Raw genomic sequence first — 24,296 nt, forward strand, 5'->3', positions numbered from 1 at the left:
TGTAAAAAAAAATAGCGCACTGATTTATTTGGGAAAGGGGTTTCTAATATTAAATTAATAGTATTTTATCATAATAATTTTTTTTTAAACTTGTCGGTTGTAGAAATATAATTGCGGTTTATTCCAGTGAAAGAATTAGTACCTATTTTAACAAAAAGAAACGTTTTCATTTAAAACTCATAAAAAAATATGGTTAAAAGAAATATTTGAAAGCAAAAACCATTACACATTTCAAATAATTATTTCAAGTTTTAGCATTGGCCTAGAAAAAAGGCAAACATTATTTGTATGAATAAAAACATAATAGGTAGTATTCATGAATAGTACAATAGGACATCTAATTGTTGACCATTTTGAGTATTAAAAAAAACTTATTTTGTAATAAATATATTATTTTACAAAATTCCTTTCAACCAGTTTTCTTCATTCAGTATAAATAATAAATAAAATATAACATACTTTTCATTTCATAAGAATTCTTTTCGGTGCGCCTAAAACATCTACAAAATCTATCTAAACAATTGGTTTAATTTTCCAGCTCTGAAAAAATCTTAAATTTCCTGATTTGTAAAATATTTGCTATCATTGATCTAGGTGACGAGGCACTCAAACAGTAAAGAGGAATATTAATCGTAACCATGATTTCTTCAATCAGATTTTCTAAATAAATTAACATAAATACTTACAACTTATCTCTTCCCCCCGGTCTCGTGTCAGCTCGCCTGAAAAGTTTTTCGATCAAACAATTAAATTACCACAGTGAACTACACAGCATTCAAACAAAACACCGACATAGAGAAAGATCGCATCACAAACATTCACTAATTATAAAATTGTCAAAAAACGGAGATATCAACTTCAAATGATCATATCATCGTGAAAATCGTATGCTAAGCATACAGTGACTGAGTAATTCATCTCAAACATAAGATTCAATGAAAAAACATCTTCAGAATACAAGTTTATTATTTTTACTATATGCTTTGTTAAGGCGGAATTTCTGCATCATATAAGTGATAAAACTTTTTTTAATCTCCGTCATATCAGTAATTATACATTGATTTTCTTGAAGCTTCAATTGGTTGAGAATTTCTAACATTTAACAAACAAACATCGATGATACATTTTACGCAGGCAATCAAAAACCAAAATGGCCAACTTGTAGTTACTAGTTATGTGACATTGAAATGAATAATGTATACTTGCAAATTTACGAACGTTTTTCAAAACGTAATGCTTTAATCAATCAGATTTTAATTAATTTTTTTAATTATTGTTTTTTTTTTGTCATTTTTAAGTGTGAAATATTTAGTAAAATAAGATAAAAGATAGAATAGGGAAAACTGCAGAACTGCAGATGCACATTCTAAATTGTATTACAAACAAAAATCATAAATTCAAATGTATAAAAACATACTTTTTTTTTATATCCATATATGTATAATTTTCTGTTTATTTTAATTTCAACGATAATCACATATATCATTAATTTAAATGACAAACAATAATTGTGTCTGTACATAGTATAACTTAAAATGTACAAGTTTGCATACATTTCTGGATGTGGTCTGCCACTATTGCGCTGTAAATTATGTAGAGTCCAAAGGGGACATGATTTGAGAATAAATTCCATTCCAATGTACATAATTGAAAGTTTGACCGATGGTTGTATAAACACCTATGAAGCATGCATACACCAAACAATGTTTACTGTTTTAATTAAGTCTAGATTTCCTCCCAGCGTAACATTTATTACATTGACTTTTTTTCTTTTGAGATGCTGCAAAAAGAATTCTATGGGGAGAAAGCAGATGAATACCAAGAATACGCAAATATTCTTGAATATTTGAAAGATTGCTGCCAAAATGTAAAAAAATTGTTGCCTGTTAATTGTTGCCATTAAAATATTTGTCATATTTAAACTTGACAGAGTAGTAAAATAAAAAAAATACATATCGGTGCCATAAATTCTAAAAATGGGTATACAAAATAGCTTAAATTAGACTAATTTATTAAAGGAACATCAGGTAGGATTTTAAAATGAATATTGTAAAAAAAAGCCCAAACTGTTAAAGCGAAATTCAAATATATCACTCGTTTAAGGTATTATTTTCAAACAATTTAAAAGCTTGGATAAGAAAAAAGCAGATAAAAGCAATGGTGAATATTCAATGGTATATTTATTCAATGGTAATATAACCCAAACCCCCCAAGTACATTTAGAAGAATTTTTTTTAGTAAAATTTAATGTACCAATCGTATTTGAGAAATTATTATATTCATTTTCGTAGAAAATTATCGGAGGCGTAATGTTCAGCAAATTTAGTCATATTTTTATTTTTAATGAAGAGTTGGGTACACATTCATATTTATAATAAAATCTTCTGTAATATACTGCTAAATCTAAAATAACAATATAGTGTACATATATCTATGTATTGGTGTTCTTAGTCTCATCGAAAAATGCCGGCAAAATTTCACAAGTTAAATATGAATTTTGATTTACGTTATACTAGATGAACCTACCCGGCTACGCTTTGCTATAGCTGTCTAGTTGAATAGAATTGAAAGAAAACAGAAGGTACACATTTCAAATATGTTTTATTTAACAATACTTGTAAAGCAATGAGAATATTATTCAAAATCTACCATATGAAACAAGAATGCGACCAAAAATATAGAAAATGCCTAGTGACAGCAGCTGTCAAGAAGCATGCTGTCTGCTATGAGCAATATTTGGTATTACGTGTGTTGCTATTACGTTCAGATGGTTTGGCAATTGTGAAAAGCTGTTTTTTTTTTTAAAAATGTCACACCTCTTTGTCTTTACATGTCACAGGTACTCGTATATAAAAACATGTGTAAACTTAAATGCAATATTGTATTCCAATTTCAAGGTAATCGGTATAACTTAAGAAGATTGAAGATATTGAACTAACAAAAATTAACATTTTTATTTATATAGATAAAAAATGCGCATATTCGAATTCGGCATTGTGTCATAATTTCAAAGCAATCAGTGAAAAACTTTAAAAGATTTAAGACTTTGAGCAAATAAACATTGATATTTTTTGAGTAGATTTTCGTAGATTTGTTTATGAGCGTAGTGGATTTGTAAGTATTTTTATTGTCAATTATATTGTTACGATACTCAACTACAAATTAAATATTTTAAGCCTAATTATCCTGGAACTATTCTTTTCAAAGAAATGAAAAAAATAATTAACTTATTTAAATGATATAATAAATAAAAATACTAAAAAAAGTAACAAAGCCATGAATTAATTATACAAAAATAAAACCTCTCTGGTAGATATTGCAGTAGTATAAATTGTATATTTTACCCCAAAAGTATAAATAAGATACCTACATGCATAGTTTAAAAGAATAAAGTTTTATTTATTATTTATTTCTGAAATACCAGATATTATTTAGTTTTTAATAACTAGAAAACGGCTCTACATATGAATTATCATTAAAGGCTTTGTCATTAAAGTTCATGCAATTAAACACCATGCAAGAAAAATCAGTTGTCAAAATGTCTGGTAAAGAGAAAATGATGATATTTCTGTTTTCATTATTGGAAATTCGTTATTCATATTAATCAGTGTATCTGTAATACGAGTAGTTAAAATGTTTAGTATATATAACTGAAGAAAACAAGCTAAATTATATTTATAAATAATATATAAAGTAAACCAAATAAACGTAAATGAATTTGTGCCAAATTATTTGCAATCTAAATATTGTAACATTTGCTGGAAATTCTATAGTGAAAACGTAAATTTGTCACGTAATTCTACACGCGAATTGCCAAATATCATCTATGTGCTGATTCAGCAAAGCAAAACTATACTGCGGCGTAAACCTAGTCATATATAAATAAGAAATGTAGCCATTTTATTGTAGCGAATGTTATGTACCTCTTACGTGAACCTTCTTGGGCAACTCTGGTGGGGTGAAGGTGGGAGGAGGGTGGTGGTCATCTGCAAACACCCCAACACATTCCAAAATACCATCACAAAAGGGTAAAAGCACCAACCAACTGATATGGCATTCTTTCATTAGTTCAAAAGCAATAAACATGTAACTGTTAGATTCAAGAATTTAGATATTTAACATATTAATTACTTTCAAGTAAAATTTCGGTTAGGCCGACAAGGTTCTGGTTAGTGAATTGACAAAATGTAAATAAAAGACGGTGGAAACCTACCTTCTTGGGAACACTAAACACTCATGCGGTTTACACATTCCAAATCTAGGTTGCTACAACTCTACTCTAAGTGAAGGGAGAAAATTACTCTTAAAATAAAGCATGCGTCCACAACAAGAGTGTTAGATAACTCCGATACTGAGAACATTTCAAATTTTGCTTCGATCACTATAAAGCAATGTGAAGTGTTGGAAATTGTTATTTCATGCAAAAACGGCAATGAAAGTTGTGTAAACAATTAATATTTTCTTTTGTATTATGTTATATTACATTATGCATGTTAAAATATATGTGTACAAGAATTTATTATTCTAAGAACAGTAAAATTTTGAAAAGTTTATGTATATGCATATTTACATCAAAAAGTAAACTATTAAGAAAACAATTAAGGACTAAGAGTTTGAGGTCCAGTATAAAAATTAGAACTTTCATTGCGGTCTTTTACAATTCCTACTGCTCTTTTAAGAGCTTACACAAGATTTGCCTATGACTTTATGATGAAACAAAAAATCAAATCCACTGGAGTGTTAATGAAAGAAGAAGCGTTCTATTGTTTAAGAAGGCGGCGTGATGACTGGGGAAGCCAGAGTCGGATGAGCCAGCGCCGAGAAGGCGAGGGTGGCACCGAGCACGTGGATAGCTGGTAATTACATGTACTACTCTTCAAGGTCACATGAGACTTATTCTTACTTGCAAGGATGTACTCCTCATCGCCTTTACATTGTGTCGTGAGTCATGACACGAATGTGTTGGAATTAAGGAGACAGAAAGAAAGACACACAACAGATTTGTTATTACATTTACACACAACAAAGTGACATGAATTTAAACAACATCATTTAATGTACATTTGAATTTCAGAAAACTAATAGAACGCGAAAATAAGTGAACAAAAAATAAATTTTGAAAAGACAACGAACACAAGTGTAGACTTAAACTTCACTCACACATATCACGCAACACCTACAGACAACATTGAACAGACACCTGTATTCAGGCGACACATTCCACAACAGCAATCACATATAGATGTTTACTAAGTAAGGCGGTATCCTTTATACTCTGATGTTACAGATTTATTATTTGTCACAAATAATATAAAACAATACAACAACGAGAACACAGTCTAGATGCTGGAGATGAGTCACTAAACTCCCATCGTATATACACATAGACAAGTGCGTAAGTTACACACCTCAACATCCCAAATATCAACAGGTACCACGGCTAATTAATGCCAAATTTATATTCAAATTCCCATCAAAACAATAACAATATACAACATATATATCGGAACTCTATAAGGGTTATATTAAACTAAACATCGAGATATCTAAATTTACAACGATACACACTTGTGTTCAATATATGAGTATCCCAGATAATCGAGTTCCGGAGATTGTAACGGTACACGGAGTTTAGTCCCCACATAAACTGGGAATGAGTTAAAAATGGTACAAGTTAGTCTATGGGGTGGATACGTACTTGCCCTTCCAACCATCTGCACCGCTCGCACACCCTTCCTGAATGTTGCCACTGAACCAACAAACAGAGACGTTAGCTGTTATTGTTACATGGAGCACCACACCAGCGTCGCGGGGGCGGAGCCCTGCCCTCTCCCCCGCACATGGGTTAGCACATCTAGCGGGACATACCAGGACATACCGGGACATAGGGACTACCGACAAGGCGGGAGGGGACTAGTATGAGTGTACAACCTGCACCGATCACCCTGGGCACGGCCACCTGTTGCCTAACTCTGCTGGTGAAAGAGATGATTCAAGCTACCAAATTATGAATGAGTAAATATTGTCCTCAACCTAAATTGCCTTTCATTTAAAAAAAAAACACAATTTTAATGCAGTTTTAAATGTTAAAAATACTCTTTAGATGAAAAATTCATTGAAAATTTTAATCTCTATCAATCGCAAATCAATATATATTTTTTGAAATAATGAAAATATCATAAAATAATATGATACTATAGTGTAGATTTGTGCTCAAAAATTTTCATTTTCAAACAAAACTATTCATTTTTAAATTAAATTTTCGTATTTTTTTCTGAATTCTTGGTATATTTTAAGTGCCTACTAAAAACGAGAAAAGCCCATCTTTGCAGCATGGAAATTGAATGAAATATATTTGTAAGCTACAATATAATGTCAAAGCTTTATGAATTGAAATTACTAGCTTGAAAATGAACTGCGTAGCACACCAATCGCTTACAACATACAGGGCAATCAATATTCTAGCAATAAAATACAAATCTATGAAACTCTGGACCAACACTGTTTTCCAATTTTACAAAGTAAGAAAGCAGATAAATGACATTACACCAATATGTATGTTAAGAATGAACGCGTTGTTAGTGTGAGGAAAGTGGCTGGATGAATGTTAGATGAGTACGAGCAGAAGGAGTTGAGAATAGTTAGTATTGTAAAACACAGTTGATATGGGTTTATCGTACCCTCCATACAACCTCGGTAGGTGTTCAGACCCTGTTTCACCATTCCGGTCTGCATCATGATCATTCCCACATCTGCAAAAAGCCAGAATACCAAGAAAAAACAAAGCAGGGATAAAAGTATCCGATACGTCCGACGTAGCCCCTATCACTTAACACTAATCCGGAAGTGAAGAAGACATGTATGTTAGCGGTGATGGAGCGGATCATGCATCCTTCAGTAGTTTACTTCAGGTACCGACTGTTGTGTGGGTCTTTCCGAGTTAAGAAGCGACAAGTGATGGCTTGGCTGGTTGGTGGGAACCTGATACCCGGGGTAATCAGCGCAAGTGTGTGGGGTGAGGGTGTGTGTATTGGCTCATGGGAACTGTGGAAAAGGAGGGATTCCTTTGGCACAAGAGATTCTTAGAGAAAGTCCTGCAAATATGGTATATTTCTAGACTTTACAGCTAAGAACACAAGTCAAGTATTGGAATAGTCTCGTAAACATATAGAAATGGTATAATACAAAGTTATAACAAAATACAGCACTCAAAACTCTGCAGCTAGTAAGTAAAACCGCTCTCTTGGTGGATTTCAATTTTATGTATACCTACAATTCTCAAGTTCAATAAAAAATGTGAATGTACAGTATCTTTAATTTAGTAAGATGAAATTAAAAACAAACACATTCTATCAAGGAAACAAATAATCATGCAGTCTTGAAAAAAAATGTGCAATAAGGGCCTCGTGTGAAACCAAATTGTCTTAAGTCATTCCCTGACAATCTGAATTATAATACAATCTCATTACAGCATTAAGTATCTATTTTGGTCATGCGATGGACGGACAATGTTTCCCAGCCGAGTGATGGAAATACTGGTGACCTTAAATCACTCACTCTGTCACTCTCACTCCAATGGCATGACCAAAACTCGAGTAGACTTTACTCCAATACAACCTGCATTACGGTAAGTCTGCATTCGAGAATAATGAAGAGAAAAAGAGAAAGAAGAAAAAAAGACGGGCACAGAGGCTCAGGCGAGTGATGAAAAGGTCAGTAATGAATAAAATATTGCACAGTACAGGGCTACAGATATCTATTTCCGATAAGGATAAAGGCATTTGATTATTTTCATTGTGTTCAGTTACCTAGATCACCCCCGATTTTCCTTTGCTGGGCCGCCACTAAAATATGCCCCAACACACAACAATTATGTCAATATTTATTCTGCGGACTAACATATTTACACAAACCTTTCAGTTCTAATATTATATTAAAAATAAGTAGGATATACAGTACATAATGGAGTTATTATATATTTCCCTCGGAGAGTACCTATTTAAATCATAATAAATGTGACCATTATTACATATGTTTAACAATAGAGAAGAATACAAAAAAATGTCAGACTCACAGTTTTTGCATTTGCATTTCTTTATTAATGTTTCATCTTTTATGTCGTCGTGACAAGCTTTGCAGTAAAACCAGGCTCTGAAAAATAAAGCATTTGTGATGTAGCTACGGATGTCATACTAAAAGCAAACACCCTATATTTTATTACATATAATTCAAAATTCATTCAAATAAAGGGGGCTTTGAGAAATTTGTTCAGCTTATTTTGTCCAGAATTCAAAATCAACTCACTATAGACAGTTTACATAAATAATACAAGTATCCAAATCACTGGTGATGCCGGGTATACTATATGAAGGCTATTTTAGCAGAAACAAAAAGATTGATTTAAATCTGAATAACTGGACTCTGGCTAGAACACCCTTGAAGGGTGGAAAAACAAAAGAAAGCGAAGAAGCATTGAATCTGTCGTAGTAAAAATGTTGCTTCCCTAAATTTTTGCACGCTCCTCCGGTTGACTAGCATTGGTTTATAATTATATCATTTATAATTATTATTTTTCAAAAGGTATTTCTATACAGAGGAATTTAGAATGAGAAAAAGAGAATACCAGTAAATCAAGAAGAACAACTTACCTCTTTACTTCATCTGCAGATTGCGCTATAAAAAAACCTTGTGTATTTGCTAATATTTTTGCTCCTCTGGGATTAATTGAAATTTTACTATCATTGCCTTCTTCGCCACCTTTGATTTCTATCGCCAGTAGAAGAAGTTTTAATTTGGTGAAACAAAGTCTGTCAAAAATAAACATGATTAGATAAAGAACATAAAATTGGTATTACATTTCAATATTAAAGGATTAAACCAGACATATGGTCATATTCCACAAAACTGTTCACCGATTCATTTTTAACCTAATGAAATACTCGCCTCTTGCCAAATGAATGCTTCAAATGTTATTTATATATATATATATATATATATATATATATATATATATATATATATATATATATATATATATATATTGTATCATTCTTTGAAAGAATGGTAAAAAAGAATATTGATATATTACCATAACATTATACCAGATAATGCAAGTTGATATATCGTGAAGCCATCAGGAGAAAAGCAGACTTATCACAAACAATTAATAACATATTTTGAAAACTTAAAATAAATTAGGAAAAATATGAAAGTCTGGGTATTTATGGAGCTTACAACCCATCATTGGCTGGTTTAAATTATCACTTTATGAAAATGTAACATTCAGCATTCTACCCATGATTGACAACCACACTACTAAACTTTTTGTTTGGAACTCATACTTCCCAATAAAAAAAATCATCTACTTGTTCCAAAATTTCCCCATTTACTACTATTTTACTCCCAGATATTAATCTTTTTTAAAAACTATGACTTTGGATATGTCAACATTCACCAGTGACTGCAGGTCTTCTCTACTAATGGCAAGAAGCACAGCATCGTCACCATACAAAAGGCAGTAATTTTCTTTAGAAAACTATGATTTCAGATAAATGAGATATCACAGCACTTTCCAGTTAAACATTTAACATAATTGTAGAATGCGGCCATCAATAATGCTGTAAATATCCAAAGAAGATTATGTTTTTAAGTATAAAAAAGGAAAAACATTATTTGACAGTATGAACACTATATTATTAAGATATAATTTTTTATTATTAAAAAGAAATACATGTATTTATTGAAGCAATATCTTTATAATCTTCATGCAATGATTTGAGATAGGCATTAGCTATTGTAAAAAAAAAAACATTTTTTATTGTTAATTATCAGGTTTGTTATAGAATGTCAAAACCTATGAATTTGATATGCCATAAGTCATTCCATAAATAAAAACATTAAAAATTAGTTTTAAAAATAAGTTTCATACGTATTTTGATTATGACAAAGCCAAGCTTATAAAATTTAATTACACAAAGTTTATGGACCTACTGTAAATTTTTAAAGATATTATGTGATTTAACACTCATTGGTTTATATTATAAAAGTGTATTAAAAATGCTTTGTACTTAAATAAGAAAAATACTAGGTTTATCCTATGATGTACGTTTGTATAGTTCTTACTACTTTATAAATATCAGGTATACAATTATGAAATGCTAATTTCAGCCAACAGATGACATGCCAATGCAGTGTGGGCAAATATACTGCATTGGTGTGCACACTTCCATCAACATGAGTCAACACGCACAAGTGTTTCCATAGTATTGATTTGCTGTGTTCAATATGTCAAAATTTATGCCAAATAAAGAGCATTCACGGATAACATTATTTTTACACAATGTTATCAATGCTTTTTATATACAAAAAAAACATTATTTTTGTTTTTATTTGAAGAAAACTGCTGCTGAATTTTACCGATTAGTTCAAGAAACTTATGGTGAACATGCTTTATTGCAAGATACGTGCGAACAATGGATTCGGTGTTTCAAAAATGTGATTTCGATGTTGCAGACAAGGAACATGGAAACTCGTCAAAAAAGTACGAAGATGTGAAATTGCAAGTATTCCTGGAGGAAGATGATTCTCAAACACAAAAACAACTCGTAAAGCAATTGAACGTTGGTCAACAAGCTGTTTCCAATTGCCTACGAGAGATGGGAAAGATTCAGAAGGTTGGCAGATGGATGTGCCCAAAAGCTGAATGAGAGGCAGATGGTGCAAAACCACATTTGAAACTTTGCTTAAACAATACAAAAGAAAATCGTTTTTGCATCGAAAGTGCTTTAGCACCTTCCAACTATTACATGTTTTCATCGATTGCCCACAAAATTATAAAGCAGAACTTTGGTTCATTCCATGATGTGAAAAAATGGATCGATGAAAAGTTCGCGGAAAAAAAATAAGATTTTATCTGGCGTGGTATCCACATATTACACGAAAGATGGGAAAAATATATAACTAGTAATGGAGCATATTTTAAATACACCACTTTTTCTCATTCTTCCAAATGTAAAGGTTTTTCTTGTAAAACAATACGCATTCCATACTTGTACACCTGGTATTACTATTTGGAAACTATTTGGATTGGTATTTGATGGAAATTTACTAAGTACAAACTGCTGTGAGCAAACAACGGGTTTTCTATAAATTGAATTAAACCTTAAATAATCTATTTTAAATTACCAAATTGTTAAATCACTAAGTAAAATACTTTTATGTATGCCTCACTTTCTTTGGAGAAGTAAGTTCATGGATACATTGATTATCTAGTTATTTGTTTGCATTCTCAGCATCGTGAGATGGCAAATCAGGGGACAAGTTAAGAAATAGAAAAAAAATAATTTATTACCCTACAACATAGCAAAAAAATTTTCTAACATAAATTAATTTATTTGGGTGTATGGTCATGTGTAGCCGATAAAATGTGGTGAAAATAATCAAATAAAACATATATATGTATTTAGATATGTAAGTAGGTTTAAAATAATTTTATATAATATACGTAAATAAAACTAAAATCATAATAGATTATGTATAATATAGAAGTGTACAATATGAACATTTAAAGCAGAGTGTACGGCTGGTACATAAACAACACCAATGCAAGTGATGCAAAAAGAAAACATTGACATTGTACTAAGGCAAAAGAATCAGTGAAGGTATCAAGAAAATAAAAGTACCTATTTGTAATACATTCACACACAACTTGTTAAAAGAATCCGGATGCAGCCAAATAAAATTACAACCAGTTATCATTCCGACGTAGGTCAGTGCAGTTAATCACCAAAATGTAAAGGAATCAATCATTCCGGTCTAGAACCCTAAGAGTCCTAATGACCTAAGTAAACCAGCAGGCAAGTACGCATGTAACACCGCATCAATGTTATTCGGAGCGCGGATATTAGATTAGTTACAAATTTGAGATTTAGAAAGAATTATTTGGAGATGAGGTGTCACACGGAGTACCGTGGTACTAGGAGGGGTGTGGTGAGGGGTGAGGCTGCCTTACTCGCTGGCCTGAGGAAACGTCATGCCGGTGAATGAAGGAGAAAGGGTCTCTGTGTACATCTCGCAGCCGGTGCCCTGCAGGTAATCGTTCTGCCACGCTTGCGTATCGGGGGACTGGAAAAACAACCAAACATTTCATCTGTCTGCTCTCGCTGCGATGCTTCCCCTCCGCGCTAATGTGCCCCCCTCCCAAAACCCTGCACCGTGCACCCTGTCCTTAGACCACATTCTCTTTCCTCAAGCACTCTAGACATCGAACCCGAGTAACGGAACAGAACGGTTAGTTGAGATGCAAACATACACTACGGATCGTCTGGAGACCTCGGATGACAGCGTGCGATACCTGCAAGATGTATAATAACACGCATGCTCGTATACGTCTACTTACACTGAGATCGGGAAATAAGGGACAGGTCACGGAAAATCAAGTAGATTTTTAAAAATTTGCATAACATAAAAGTCGCTTTTGAAACAGATTACGGGATAATGAAATACCAGAAATATGTTTTAAAAACGTAACTAAGCAGGCACCGATTATTGATACATATTTAGCAATATTTAGACTGAAAGCTTTTCCTTAAACTTTACCATATGTATTTTGCTAAATATTCAAGAAAATTCTGTCAACACTGTCAGTGCCAATTTGAACAGAATTTGGTAGAGTGCGAATCGTCGATTAACTTATATATACTTAAACATTTAAGACAACATCGATAGGTAAACACCAAATTATAGAGCATTAGACAGTAAGAAAGATGAAGCTTACAAAGGCATGACAAAACTCAGGATTTGCCATAGACTGCTTTAATACACATACAGATGATTGTTTATATTCATTTTAAGTATACAGTTAGTAAATGTCATTCGTGAAAGCATGCCGCATACTTATAAGGAACTCCGCTCATTATCCAGCCCTCACTTCGTAGCGGGCGGTAATCTAATGAGTTGAATTCATTGTAAACTTTGGAAGAGTTAAGAAGACTAAGACTTAAAAATATATAAACAATCATTTGAATCAGGAAAACATATACATATTTATATAAAGAATATAAAATAAATGTATATTTGTATGAGTAATTTGTGTGTTTATGTATAAACATGGCGATAGAATGACTTGGCAACATCAATCCGAACAGGTCTGAAGAGGGTGAATGCAAAGAAAGGAACGCCTCGAGGCGGGCGTCTACAGTCGGGTGCTCTGGGACCACTTACTCCGTAGCCCGGGCAAAGGGCATGCCGATAAACGTAGGGCTTAGCGTCTCCGTGTACATCTCCATTCCCGTTCCTCTCAAGTAGTCATTCGTCCACACTTGCATGTCTGGAGACTGGAACATCACACCACAATATCCCAAACAGTTTGCATACCTACTCCTATTCCTACAGCCTTACGCTAAAGTTAGATTGAGACATTCCAAGACTATCCAAACAAATCCAAAACTTCAGCTCTACATCGTTATTCAGTACGGATTAATAAAGCAAAATCAATTCTTTAGTGCATTCAAAACACTGCCGCTTCAAAAGAGAAATACTAATTTAGGCGTATTTGAATAATCTCAAAAGTCTCAATCTTTTACATGTCATACAGTATTATTAATGGCTCAAGCTATTGTTTGTTTAATTACTGCACATGGTACCCACATAAAGATAATCACCGATAAATAACTAAATATGTAGTTTATTAACAAAACTAAGAAGTTTTAATTATTATGTACTATTGTGATTTGAAATGACATTTATATTATGTAGCCACACTTAAAAGAAAAATAAAGAAATCCTCGAGTGTACAGTAGTATGTTTTTTAATGTATACAAAAGTATGTGAAAAATTAATATTCTTAAATATTATTTATTTAACTAAATATACACTCGATTTTGATGTGGTAAGAATATGATTCTAGACATATAAAAAGTACACATAATAAGCCCATTTGTGGTATAATAAAGCTCTAAGCACAAAATGCATGCCGTAACATAGCTTATATCTCCCAGCTCCATAAACCATGGCTGTAAATAGAAATATCGTTAGACAAAATACTTTGTGAACAGTACAAGGCTTGTTTTAGATGTTTAATGTTATTTATTTCCAGTCGAGAGCTTAGAACACATAATCAAAGAAGAATATTTAAAATGAAGTATACATTTCAGTGATAAAATATAGTAAAATAATTACGAATTTAAGATTTTGATAATACTATAAAAATATGAGGAATAGAAATGCTTTATAGGGAAATAAGGTATTATTAGTTCTAAGCCCCTTGGAATGTTCAATACACCTTCATGTAGCGAAACCAAACACCTTCACCAGAATGCAAATAACTGAAAACATTACATACATTTGTGAAGCACAGTCCACGAAGTGTTCTCATGATACGTATATGAGTCTGCTCCTATTTCGATATTACAAAACAATAATAAAATAAAAATAAATGTAAAAAAATAAAACAAAAAATAAAACGACTATGGTATTTTTAAAAAAATGTGCGACAGATTTACTTTTCTGATCCGTAATAGGTCTTAGAAATTTGATTCTTACCATAAATGGAAGATAATAAACATGTAAAATGAAATAGAAGCCAATGAGAATTTTTTGTTTGTTAATATAGCATTCAAAATTAAAGGATAAAAAGGGATTTGAATTAAGAGGTATATTATTTTTTAGTAAATGTATAAATAAGATAGCTATATACATATTAATATTTTTTTTTACTTAATTATGCCAGGAATTTAAAAACTGTTATCGTATTTTTAAAAGTAATTATTAAATAATGATTGATAAAAATAAAACTAAAATGATTTTTTGACATTTATGTATATATATATATATATATATATATATATATATATATATATATATATATATATATATATATATATATATATATATATATATATATATATATATATATATATATATATATATATATATATATATATATATATATATATATATATATATATATATATATATATATATATATATATATATATATATATATATATATATATATATATATATATATATATATATATATATATATATATATATATATATATATATATATATATATATATATATATATATATATATATATATATATATATATATATATATATATATATATATATATATATATATATATATATATATATATATATATATATATATATATATATATATATATATATATATATATATATATATATATATATATATATATATATATATATATATATATATATATATATATATATATATATATATATATATATATATATATATATATATATATATATATATATATATATATATATATATATATATATATATATATATATATTAACGTAAATGCCACTGTATAAGTTATCCAAAATTATTATATTTTTAATAATTGATTTTACCAAAATCTGCCTAGAAATCAAATAAAACTGTTGAAGGTGGTAAAGATATTAATACTGTACTTACAGTTTTAAAGCTTCTCATGGCAAAAAGATTGGCCATCATGGTCGAGAAACCTGGCGCAAGGCAGCTCTGTGCTATGAAACCTAATTTGAGTTCCGCTAGACATATCACATCATCCCCCTGTTTCCAATCCCACGAAGGAATATTTAGCAGGTACGCCTGAAACATATGGTAACATTAGGATTTCATTGACCTTTTCCACACTGACCATCCAAAATTACACATGATCCAGATACTAAAAGACCCCAGTTCATATTTGTATGGAAGTCGTATTACACAGCTCGAGTCACAGAGTCACGTCCTCCCAGCGCGCAGCCGGGCGCCGACTGGCGACAGCCATCCGATAAGCGGGAGGTTTTTAATCGGATCAAACGACAATTGTCTCGCTCTCTCCTTGTAGTAATACCAAATTTATTAGAGTGAAAGAAAAATGTCGCTAGCAGACAAAAAACTAATGTCCTGATATATAAGAATGTAAAACTCGCAGTACTGACGTATTGAATAAAAAATAAGTCCATATATCGATTCTCAGCACTCTAATGGTTAAAATTAATTGATTTCAAAATACTGAGGGTTCTATTTTTTTTGTTAATTTAATCTTTACAAAAACTATATTTTTTGACATATAAATCAACAAAAGTCCTCTTAATTGTCTAACAAAAAAGTACAGTCCCTCATTATTTTCGTGAGTTACGTTTCTATTGAAAGGTGTTATGTTACAAATATTGAGACTAATCTCAGCCACAGTCTTCTATATTATTAACATGGAATCCATTTTGGACAGATTATAATAGTAAACAGCAGAACACTATGAACCTCTTTCATTTTACTTTATAAGTTTTAAATATAGCGCTGTCAAAATAGTTGATAAAAAAATCTTACCTTATTATGATATTGCATAAGTTGAATAATAACTCTTATATCATCCGAGTAATTTTTAATAGATATCACTCTCATAATGTTTGCTGCATCTTCAGCATCCGGATCTTGACAGTATTTATTTGCTAACACAAGGCAAGCGTCTGCTTCATGGACCTAAAACATAACCAAAAATATTAGAACAAGCTATTTTTTGTATAAATATAGACATTTTCAAAAGGAACTTGAAGCAAAAAAATACTGATAAGCCATTTTTTTTCAATGAATACTTTAACTGAGAAAGGTTTTTTTCTTCTTCATTTTATCAGATAAGCATGCAAATTAAGAAGGCTTTTTTGTATATAAATGAAATAAACAGAGGAATTTAAAAATATTAAATTTATCAGTACAATTAGTGTTATATTTATCAGTAAATAAGTTATAATACTTAAAAAAAAAATACTTGTTCATGAGTTTGTGAAAGGGTTATTAAAAATTAAGGTAATAAATACAAATGTTTTAAATATAAAAATAAAACACTTATATAATACAACTTTTGAGTTTGTTAATGTAAACACAACTAGTTTTAAGAATTATAGATATCCTCATCAACAGGTGAAAATTCAAGCTTTTGTACTTTCAGCATGTTATAAATATTACGGCAAGCATTACAAACAGTTTGTAGTTCTCGAAAATAGTTGTGTTTACATTAATAAACTCAAAAGTGGTCTTTTGTAAGTGTTTTATTTTTATATTTGAATTAACATGCTTTCCCATCATTAGTGCCGCCCAGGATGACCACTGCTGACCATTCGTTGTCAGTTCTCGTCAGAACTTTGGGACGCGGACTTGACTTGGAAGGATGCAAGGGAGCTGGCAGCCGACAGAAAAGAATTGAGACAATTTGTGGACTCCACATGCTCCACATAGGGAGCGAATAAAGTTGAATAAAATAATGAATGTATGTCTTTTAGCCATATATTAAAAAAAATTAACTTCTACCTATTGAGTTCTATACAATTTTTTTTTGTGAAATCTTTAATTTTATTTTAATATACATGGTGTAAAGAATTTTTTAAATGTGAATTAATTAAGTGCTTTTTGGTTGCAGTGAAAATATCTACAAAATTATATCAAATTACATAGAAAATAATTTAGTAGTATTCTACTCTAATTTCCTAAATACTTGATATTCATTTTGTATGTAGAAATATCATTATAAAAAAATAAATATTAAAAAAAAAACTTCATGCAAAACATGCAAATAATGCTTTGATCTATGTGTTTACTTATCCCCACACAACATTCAATATTGTCTAACGCTAAAAATAAAGATTTTTGTGTTATTCTAAAAAAAACACAAAAAAATATTGAACTATTGCATAATTTCTTTAGTACATTTACCTTTGTTTCCCAAACACGGTTTAGTTATGAAAATATGCATGACCAAACCATAGCATTATTGTTAAGAAATTAAAACCATTATGTTTATACCTATATTTACCATACTTTTACGCCTAAAGAAAAGTAGAAATAGTTTATTAAAACATGAAAAGAAACCAGCCTATGACGGTCGTCAGCCCTGTAAATGTCCAGACTTTTTCATCTTTGATGAGATGTCAAAAAACAACATGAAATTGGAACTTACAGCACCTTGTTATTAGAGTACCTGTCTCCAACCTGCTTTGAAAAAATAATTGAATAATTTGTAAATTTTGGTTGCTCTTTTTTTATTTACGATAATAGTTTAACAAATTTTTGATAAAATTCTCAATGTATAATTTTTATTAAAAAAAAAAAAAACAAAAAACTTACTATCCAATGGAGTAGTAAAAAATTTCTGCGCTGTAAATGATTTAATAGGAAAGTAGCCATGGATGGCCCGAATTCAACTAAAACTTCCATACCTCTCTAAATTGTGTTTATAATATTCGGATTTAAACAGATGCCAGAAGTCATGCATACATATATTGTAGAATATCTGTAAAATGAACAGAAATTGTTTAGAGCCAGGAGGGCCGAGAATGCATTAGCCAAAAACAAACGAGCAAGATAGCTTCCGTGGAAGTATGGAACAATGATTACGCACAACATATTTTTTGTTAGAAGAGACAACACATTCTTACACAAAGCAAACTTCAAGGCAAATAATTTTCCATGTAACCGATGAACAACAGATAAAGCTTCGTTAGATTAAACAGGGAACATCGAAATGCTTGAAAATATGTATTACGGGAATTTGTAATATTAATAGTCAGCCCAATCGGATTGTGACCGTTTACGCAACATAGGGCATTCTAGGATCTGACCAGGTTTACTAGCGGAGGCTGTTAACACCGGCACAACAATACAACCACAACCACACACAAGGGATGTGCCAATACATGGCCATGGCTGAGCACAAACATAGCAGCAGTCCTGACCTTCACCCTTTGCAGATCGATGGGGTTCATGATGGTCCCTTGGAAGAATTCCACAGTCGTGAAGTGCCTCTTGAAGAGTCCTTCCAGCTCCAAATCTGGCGGTTTCCTGCCATCACATCACCATTAACATCCACTACAAAGCGGTCAACTAATAGTACCGAGGTTCTCGTAAATCGTGTCATCGAATCCAGTGTACCATCGGTCCACTGTCTGGCAGCTTCGGGACATTTAGCTGAACGAAAATTTAACCAAACCAAACATACCTATATTAACCTACTGTTACAAATTTGTCTATACGAAAAAATACAACCTATTGTCACCTATCGTAAGCAGTCAGAAATATATTTAACAATTAATAACTTCCTTTGTCAAATGTTCGTTCACCCTAATGTCCAGCCGCATGTTTGGCAAACTAGAGAGAATCGTTAACAGCAAGGATGAGCTAGTTTCGATGACACAATTTGGAGCAGACATCTCGAGTAATTTACAAACGTTCCTTCTTTGTCTACCAACTATTGCGTTGCCCGGACGCTGGACGATCGGCTTGCAGTGGCGGCTTCGCGTTACGATTATGTGATACCAACATTACCATGCATACATGACATTTGCAGATTCTATTTCAATTTTTACGTAAGTTCACCTTGAAAATTACGGCTTCAATTTAATAACTATTGCAAATAATATACTCAAAAGTGGATTCGATAACCATATTTTCCAATGTGAACTACAAATCCAAAATGTACAAAGCCAAATGTACTTTTGCTCAAAGAAGACGATAAATTAAAAATAGAATTTCAATCCTACAAAAGTGATGTTTAAATGATATATGTAAATATAAATAAGGTTTTGTAAAAAAAAAATAGAAACAGTGTTTAAACGACTGCCGTGCGAGATTCTTTCCAGCTTTGTATCACCTAACCTTGACACGTTCAAGGTCCACAGCATTCATCATGGTACCCTGAAAAAACTCCACAGTTGTGTAGTGCCGCTTCAGTAAACCTTCCAGTTCTAAGTCCGGTTCCTTCCTGAAATAGTATCATGTCGGTTCAGCTCTGCCATTAATAATGTTATTTATCGAACATTATGTAAAAACAAAGTGCAACTCGGATAACAATCAACATAAATTCACATTTATCAATAGACAAACAACGCATTGCAAGACATCTCATCTTATCATAAACATTTATAACATTTATAACAACAAACACTGTGTAACACTTATAAAGATAATGTTTAAAGAATTAATCATTCAATCAACCAGCATCTGTACCACAGCAGATGCAGTTAAACAGTAAATCCGGGACAAACCCAAAAGGAATAGGAAAATATAATTCACATTAAATATTAACATATGGTCGATTTAAGGGTAAAACTGATCATGTACCACACACGTCATATAAAGACATGCCAACTTCATTGCTCCTGAGTTATAAAACTTTTTTTCTAAAAACTTGGCGGGGACAGTTAGCTTAAGACATCTTTCTTTGTTATTAATCATCTATCTTATCAATTTATCACTTTACGGTTTGTGAAAGTATGTCATTGACAATTGTCTGATGAGTTTGGAGGATGAATGAATTTCCTGAAGATTTTCAAATTTTAAATTGGAGATTTTACACTCTTTTTTAATATTATTTTTCTAATGTATGTATAATTTTTATTTTATTTTACAACTTTTCCTAAATATTTTAATTTTTTTTACTCTTCATCTTTGTTTTACACCAATTTTTTTTAGTTTTACATTATTACAATTAGATTCATACTTTAGTGTACATTGTATTACAATGTACACCTTCACACATGCTTGCCTGTCTGGAATGCAGAAAAAAATATATAGCTGCACTTGATTAGTTGTACCATTAAAGCGACATTAAATTTATGTAACTGAACATAAATTTTCACGGCCACGTTGAGAACAGAATACATCTTTTTGAAGGTTAAATTGTGTTTTATTTCTTCCTGTTGTGGAAGAAATGATACACAATTTGACCGAAAAAATATGTATTCTATTTTGAAATTGTTTTTGAGCTTGTGCCTGATTTACTATGCCAAATGCGTGCATCTTTTGTTCGTATAAATTTGAAATACTGATGAATATGAGAATAGTTTTAAAAAATCAGTCAAGTGCAATCACTCAAATTTCATTGCAAATTCTCGAATGGATCAAATAAACAAAAATGATTTCATTACCTGTGGAGAAACACAACTTCCACATCAACATCCTCCCTATCTTCGTGGAGAAAGTCCTTCAAAAAATGACTGACGGATTCATATGTGATGTGACCACATACCACAATGTGCCTAGCGGAAATTTTACAAACAAATTAGTTTGGGAATGATTAACTTATTATACAGGGCAATTAGTGCCGCTGAGTCATGCAGGTACATACATCTACACTAAGTATTGGAGCTAGTATAATTTTGCTATGTGTTTGCAAGAAAAGCAAATAGCTATCGATTGATGTGCATTTGTAATAATTAATGCACCAAAGTAATAAAATATGTTTAAAAAATATGTAGGAATCTAAGTTTGATGGCAAATAACCCTCAAATCAGATGTACGTGACATTTTTCAAAGAATCGTCTATTGCAATAAAATGCATCATACCTTCATACATAATGATGTGCCTTTTTTCCCGGTTATATAGAATTATTAATTTGCCTACACATGTCACATACATGAAAAGAGGGATTAAAAGCAAGGAATATGTGCCATTATTTTAAATTCATTAAAAAATACCTTTTTTTGAAGAGTAAAAAAGTGAATTGTATCAAAAGAAATAAAATGTGAGGTATACGTACGTAAAATGCAGATAAAATTCTAATTTGACTGCATAAAATGTATCAAATCAATGCATATTTTTCATAAAAGAAGAATCAGTAAAAAATCTTATCTAAGCTAAAAACTATAAAGCTCCAATATTAGTATTCATTACAAATAAAATAACATATGTATTTTTTTATAGAATAAAGATCAACATTTTTAAAAAGCATTTTTTTACTTAAAAATATGTCAGATGTAAATTACAATCCATTTAACTTTAAAAGTTGCAACAACAACAAAAAAACTATCTGGCCAAAAAAGGTTGTAAAAATTAAACCCAACGAAGCACGATGTGTTCACTAATTATTCCTATATGACATGACATGGCACGACATGACAATGGAAGTTTCCTTGTGGAACAGAATAAAATATTTTTTCACAAAAAAGTAAAAATGATACAAAACTTTCTTGTGCTTGAAAAATTCATTTTATTCATTGAGTTTTAGTCTTAATTTTATATATTTATATTTTTATATATATATATATATATATATATATATATATATATATATATATATATATATATATATATATACATATATATTTATATATATATATATAAATATATATATATATATATATATATATATATATATATATATATATATATATATATATATATATATATATATATATATATATATATATATATATATATATATATATATATATATATATATATAATAAAATGCTTTAAAAAAAAAAGTCTAATGAAATCTCTAAAATAAAATCACTGCATGCATGTTTGATTTTTTTATTTAAATAGTTTGAAATGGAGAACTATAATATCAATTAAAAGTGAAGTATGTATTCAGATACATCACAATTCTTTTCATGAGGATAAGAAATCTTATATGAAATTCTCTTTAGTGAAATATAAAAGGAAATTAAAACTAAATGCATTTTATAATGTTGAAAAAGTAAATTGAATAAACAGTGTATGTATAAAGTAATAGTAGCCAATATTAACTTAACTAATTGATATAGTCATTTATATGCAAAAATAGATAACAGGAAACTTTTCAACATTATAAAAAGACATTCTCATAGGTTACTTTCCACTAAAACCAAAGTTAAATCAACTAACTCTTTAATCAATCGTTATTTGGATGCAATGATTTAATTTTTTTATTGTCGTGTTTAAAAAAGTTAAAAAAGGTTAATGTTTTATATATATAAATATATATATATATATATATATATATATATATATATATATATATATATATATATATATATATATATATATATATATATATATATATATAAACCAACACTATGTAGACTGTTCAAATGTTACCAAGTGTTTCAACAGTGGGTGGGTTTAACCAAATCTATGACATACGCGTGCAAACAGCTGCCATGCAATCTAGTCAGCAGGCATTACCGTATTAAACTATAAAAGTAAAATGTTATGTAATTATACATGATAAATAAAATGAAAACTGTCAAAAACCTTGAGAAAGGAAAATACTCGTTGGTATAGGTTGGTAAAGGGAATGGCTGAGATCTGGCAATACCGGACTCTGGATAACTCAGTAAGGCCAAACTCCACCCATCTTACTTCTCAAAATCTATGGACAACGCAATGAACCTACGACTTAATTCTATAATTGTCTGTATTTAGTGTACAATTTTACAGTTTAGTTTCTACAGCCGAACTATTGATTGAAAATATCATGTCCTAAATGCACACAGCCTTGCCACGCTCTAAGTTATGTTCTGGAGTATTACGGATCTATGTAGTATCGCTTACTGCAATAGTTACTGTAGAATATTAGGTTGAATGGTTAAGTTTTATGGGACATAATACAACGTGCAGGTTTGGAAATCCCTAAACAAGTATGTCAGTCTACAAGTATGTCTGAAAGGTCACTATGAGTTATGTGAATTAGTGAAATAATTGGTAATTTTAATAAAAACCTAGAAACTCTGAAAAACAAACTACTTATTACACTAAATAACGTTGTTCATAAAGTATACACCGAGAGATCATTCCAAATATACAACATTCCTCCAAAGTATACTAAAACCACCTAAATGGGTACAACCACAACACTAATCTTCCAATAAGACACCATTTACGAACATTCAAATAACAAGATGACTATGTCTTCCACATATTGTCAATACAGAACAAAGGATTAATTCCTCTTTCGTAAAACAGTGTAGACAATAAGCGTGCTAGGTAGAAAAGAGAGTAGAATAGAGGAGGAAGGAGAATAGTTATCACAACACGAAACACAAACAGTAGTAGGATAGCAGAGGTCCATTGTTGGCGCTCACCTGCGTCCTCGCTCGTTCTTCAGTGTGCCGCCATACTTGGGTCTAGTGCCGATCAAGTCAATAATCTCGGGAATACAACTGGCAAATATCGCCTACACGCCGGCAGACAAACAAGACATACACGTGTCATCCAGGGAAGGTACAAACACAGGGGAAATCTTATTAATATACGGTACCAGAATATATACACAATTATCATCGAGTTAAACACATGTATACAAGTACGACCCTCACTAACCGCTTAGTGTAGCTTTACCAAGTCGAATCATTCATTCGTGCGAGACGTTCAAGCGTATTAGTGTGTGGAAGAAGACCTCTAGGGAGCGCGGTAGCGGGTACGAGAATACGAGAAAGGGCGGCACTGGCTGTGTGTGTTTCTTGGGACATGGTGGTGCTGGATCTAGCGCTACAGCGTGGCGGCAGCAAGGCATCGTGTG

General features: G+C 31.0%; 1 protein-coding gene across 1 annotated transcript in view; it reads right to left on the minus strand.

The window, feature by feature from the left end:
• slo (calcium-activated potassium channel slo) overlaps positions 1 to 24,296 on the minus strand; it is a 116,289-nt gene that overhangs the window by 13,923 nt on the left and 78,070 nt on the right. Inside the window, exons 7-19 of the mRNA XM_088261165.1 lie at positions 23,860 to 23,951; positions 20,940 to 21,050; positions 18,750 to 18,855; positions 16,351 to 16,503; positions 15,472 to 15,627; positions 14,342 to 14,395; positions 12,011 to 12,123; positions 8,649 to 8,807; positions 8,075 to 8,151; positions 5,699 to 5,749; positions 4,904 to 4,927; positions 3,924 to 3,986; positions 687 to 722 (exon numbers count right to left, since the gene is read on the minus strand). Coding sequence (XP_088117291.1) covers positions 687 to 722; positions 3,924 to 3,986; positions 4,904 to 4,927; positions 5,699 to 5,749; positions 8,075 to 8,151; positions 8,649 to 8,807; positions 12,011 to 12,123; positions 14,342 to 14,395; positions 15,472 to 15,627; positions 16,351 to 16,503; positions 18,750 to 18,855; positions 20,940 to 21,050; positions 23,860 to 23,951 — 1,195 coding nt within the window. The remainder of the gene's footprint in view (positions 1 to 686; positions 723 to 3,923; positions 3,987 to 4,903; positions 4,928 to 5,698; positions 5,750 to 8,074; positions 8,152 to 8,648; positions 8,808 to 12,010; positions 12,124 to 14,341; positions 14,396 to 15,471; positions 15,628 to 16,350; positions 16,504 to 18,749; positions 18,856 to 20,939; positions 21,051 to 23,859; positions 23,952 to 24,296) is intronic.

Source organism: Brachycentrus maculatus, unplaced genomic scaffold, assembly GCF_059751285.1.
Source record: "Brachycentrus maculatus isolate JH-2025_06_01 unplaced genomic scaffold, ASM5975128v1 h1tg000148l, whole genome shotgun sequence".
Lineage (NCBI taxonomy): Eukaryota > Metazoa > Arthropoda > Insecta > Trichoptera > Brachycentridae > Brachycentrus > Brachycentrus maculatus.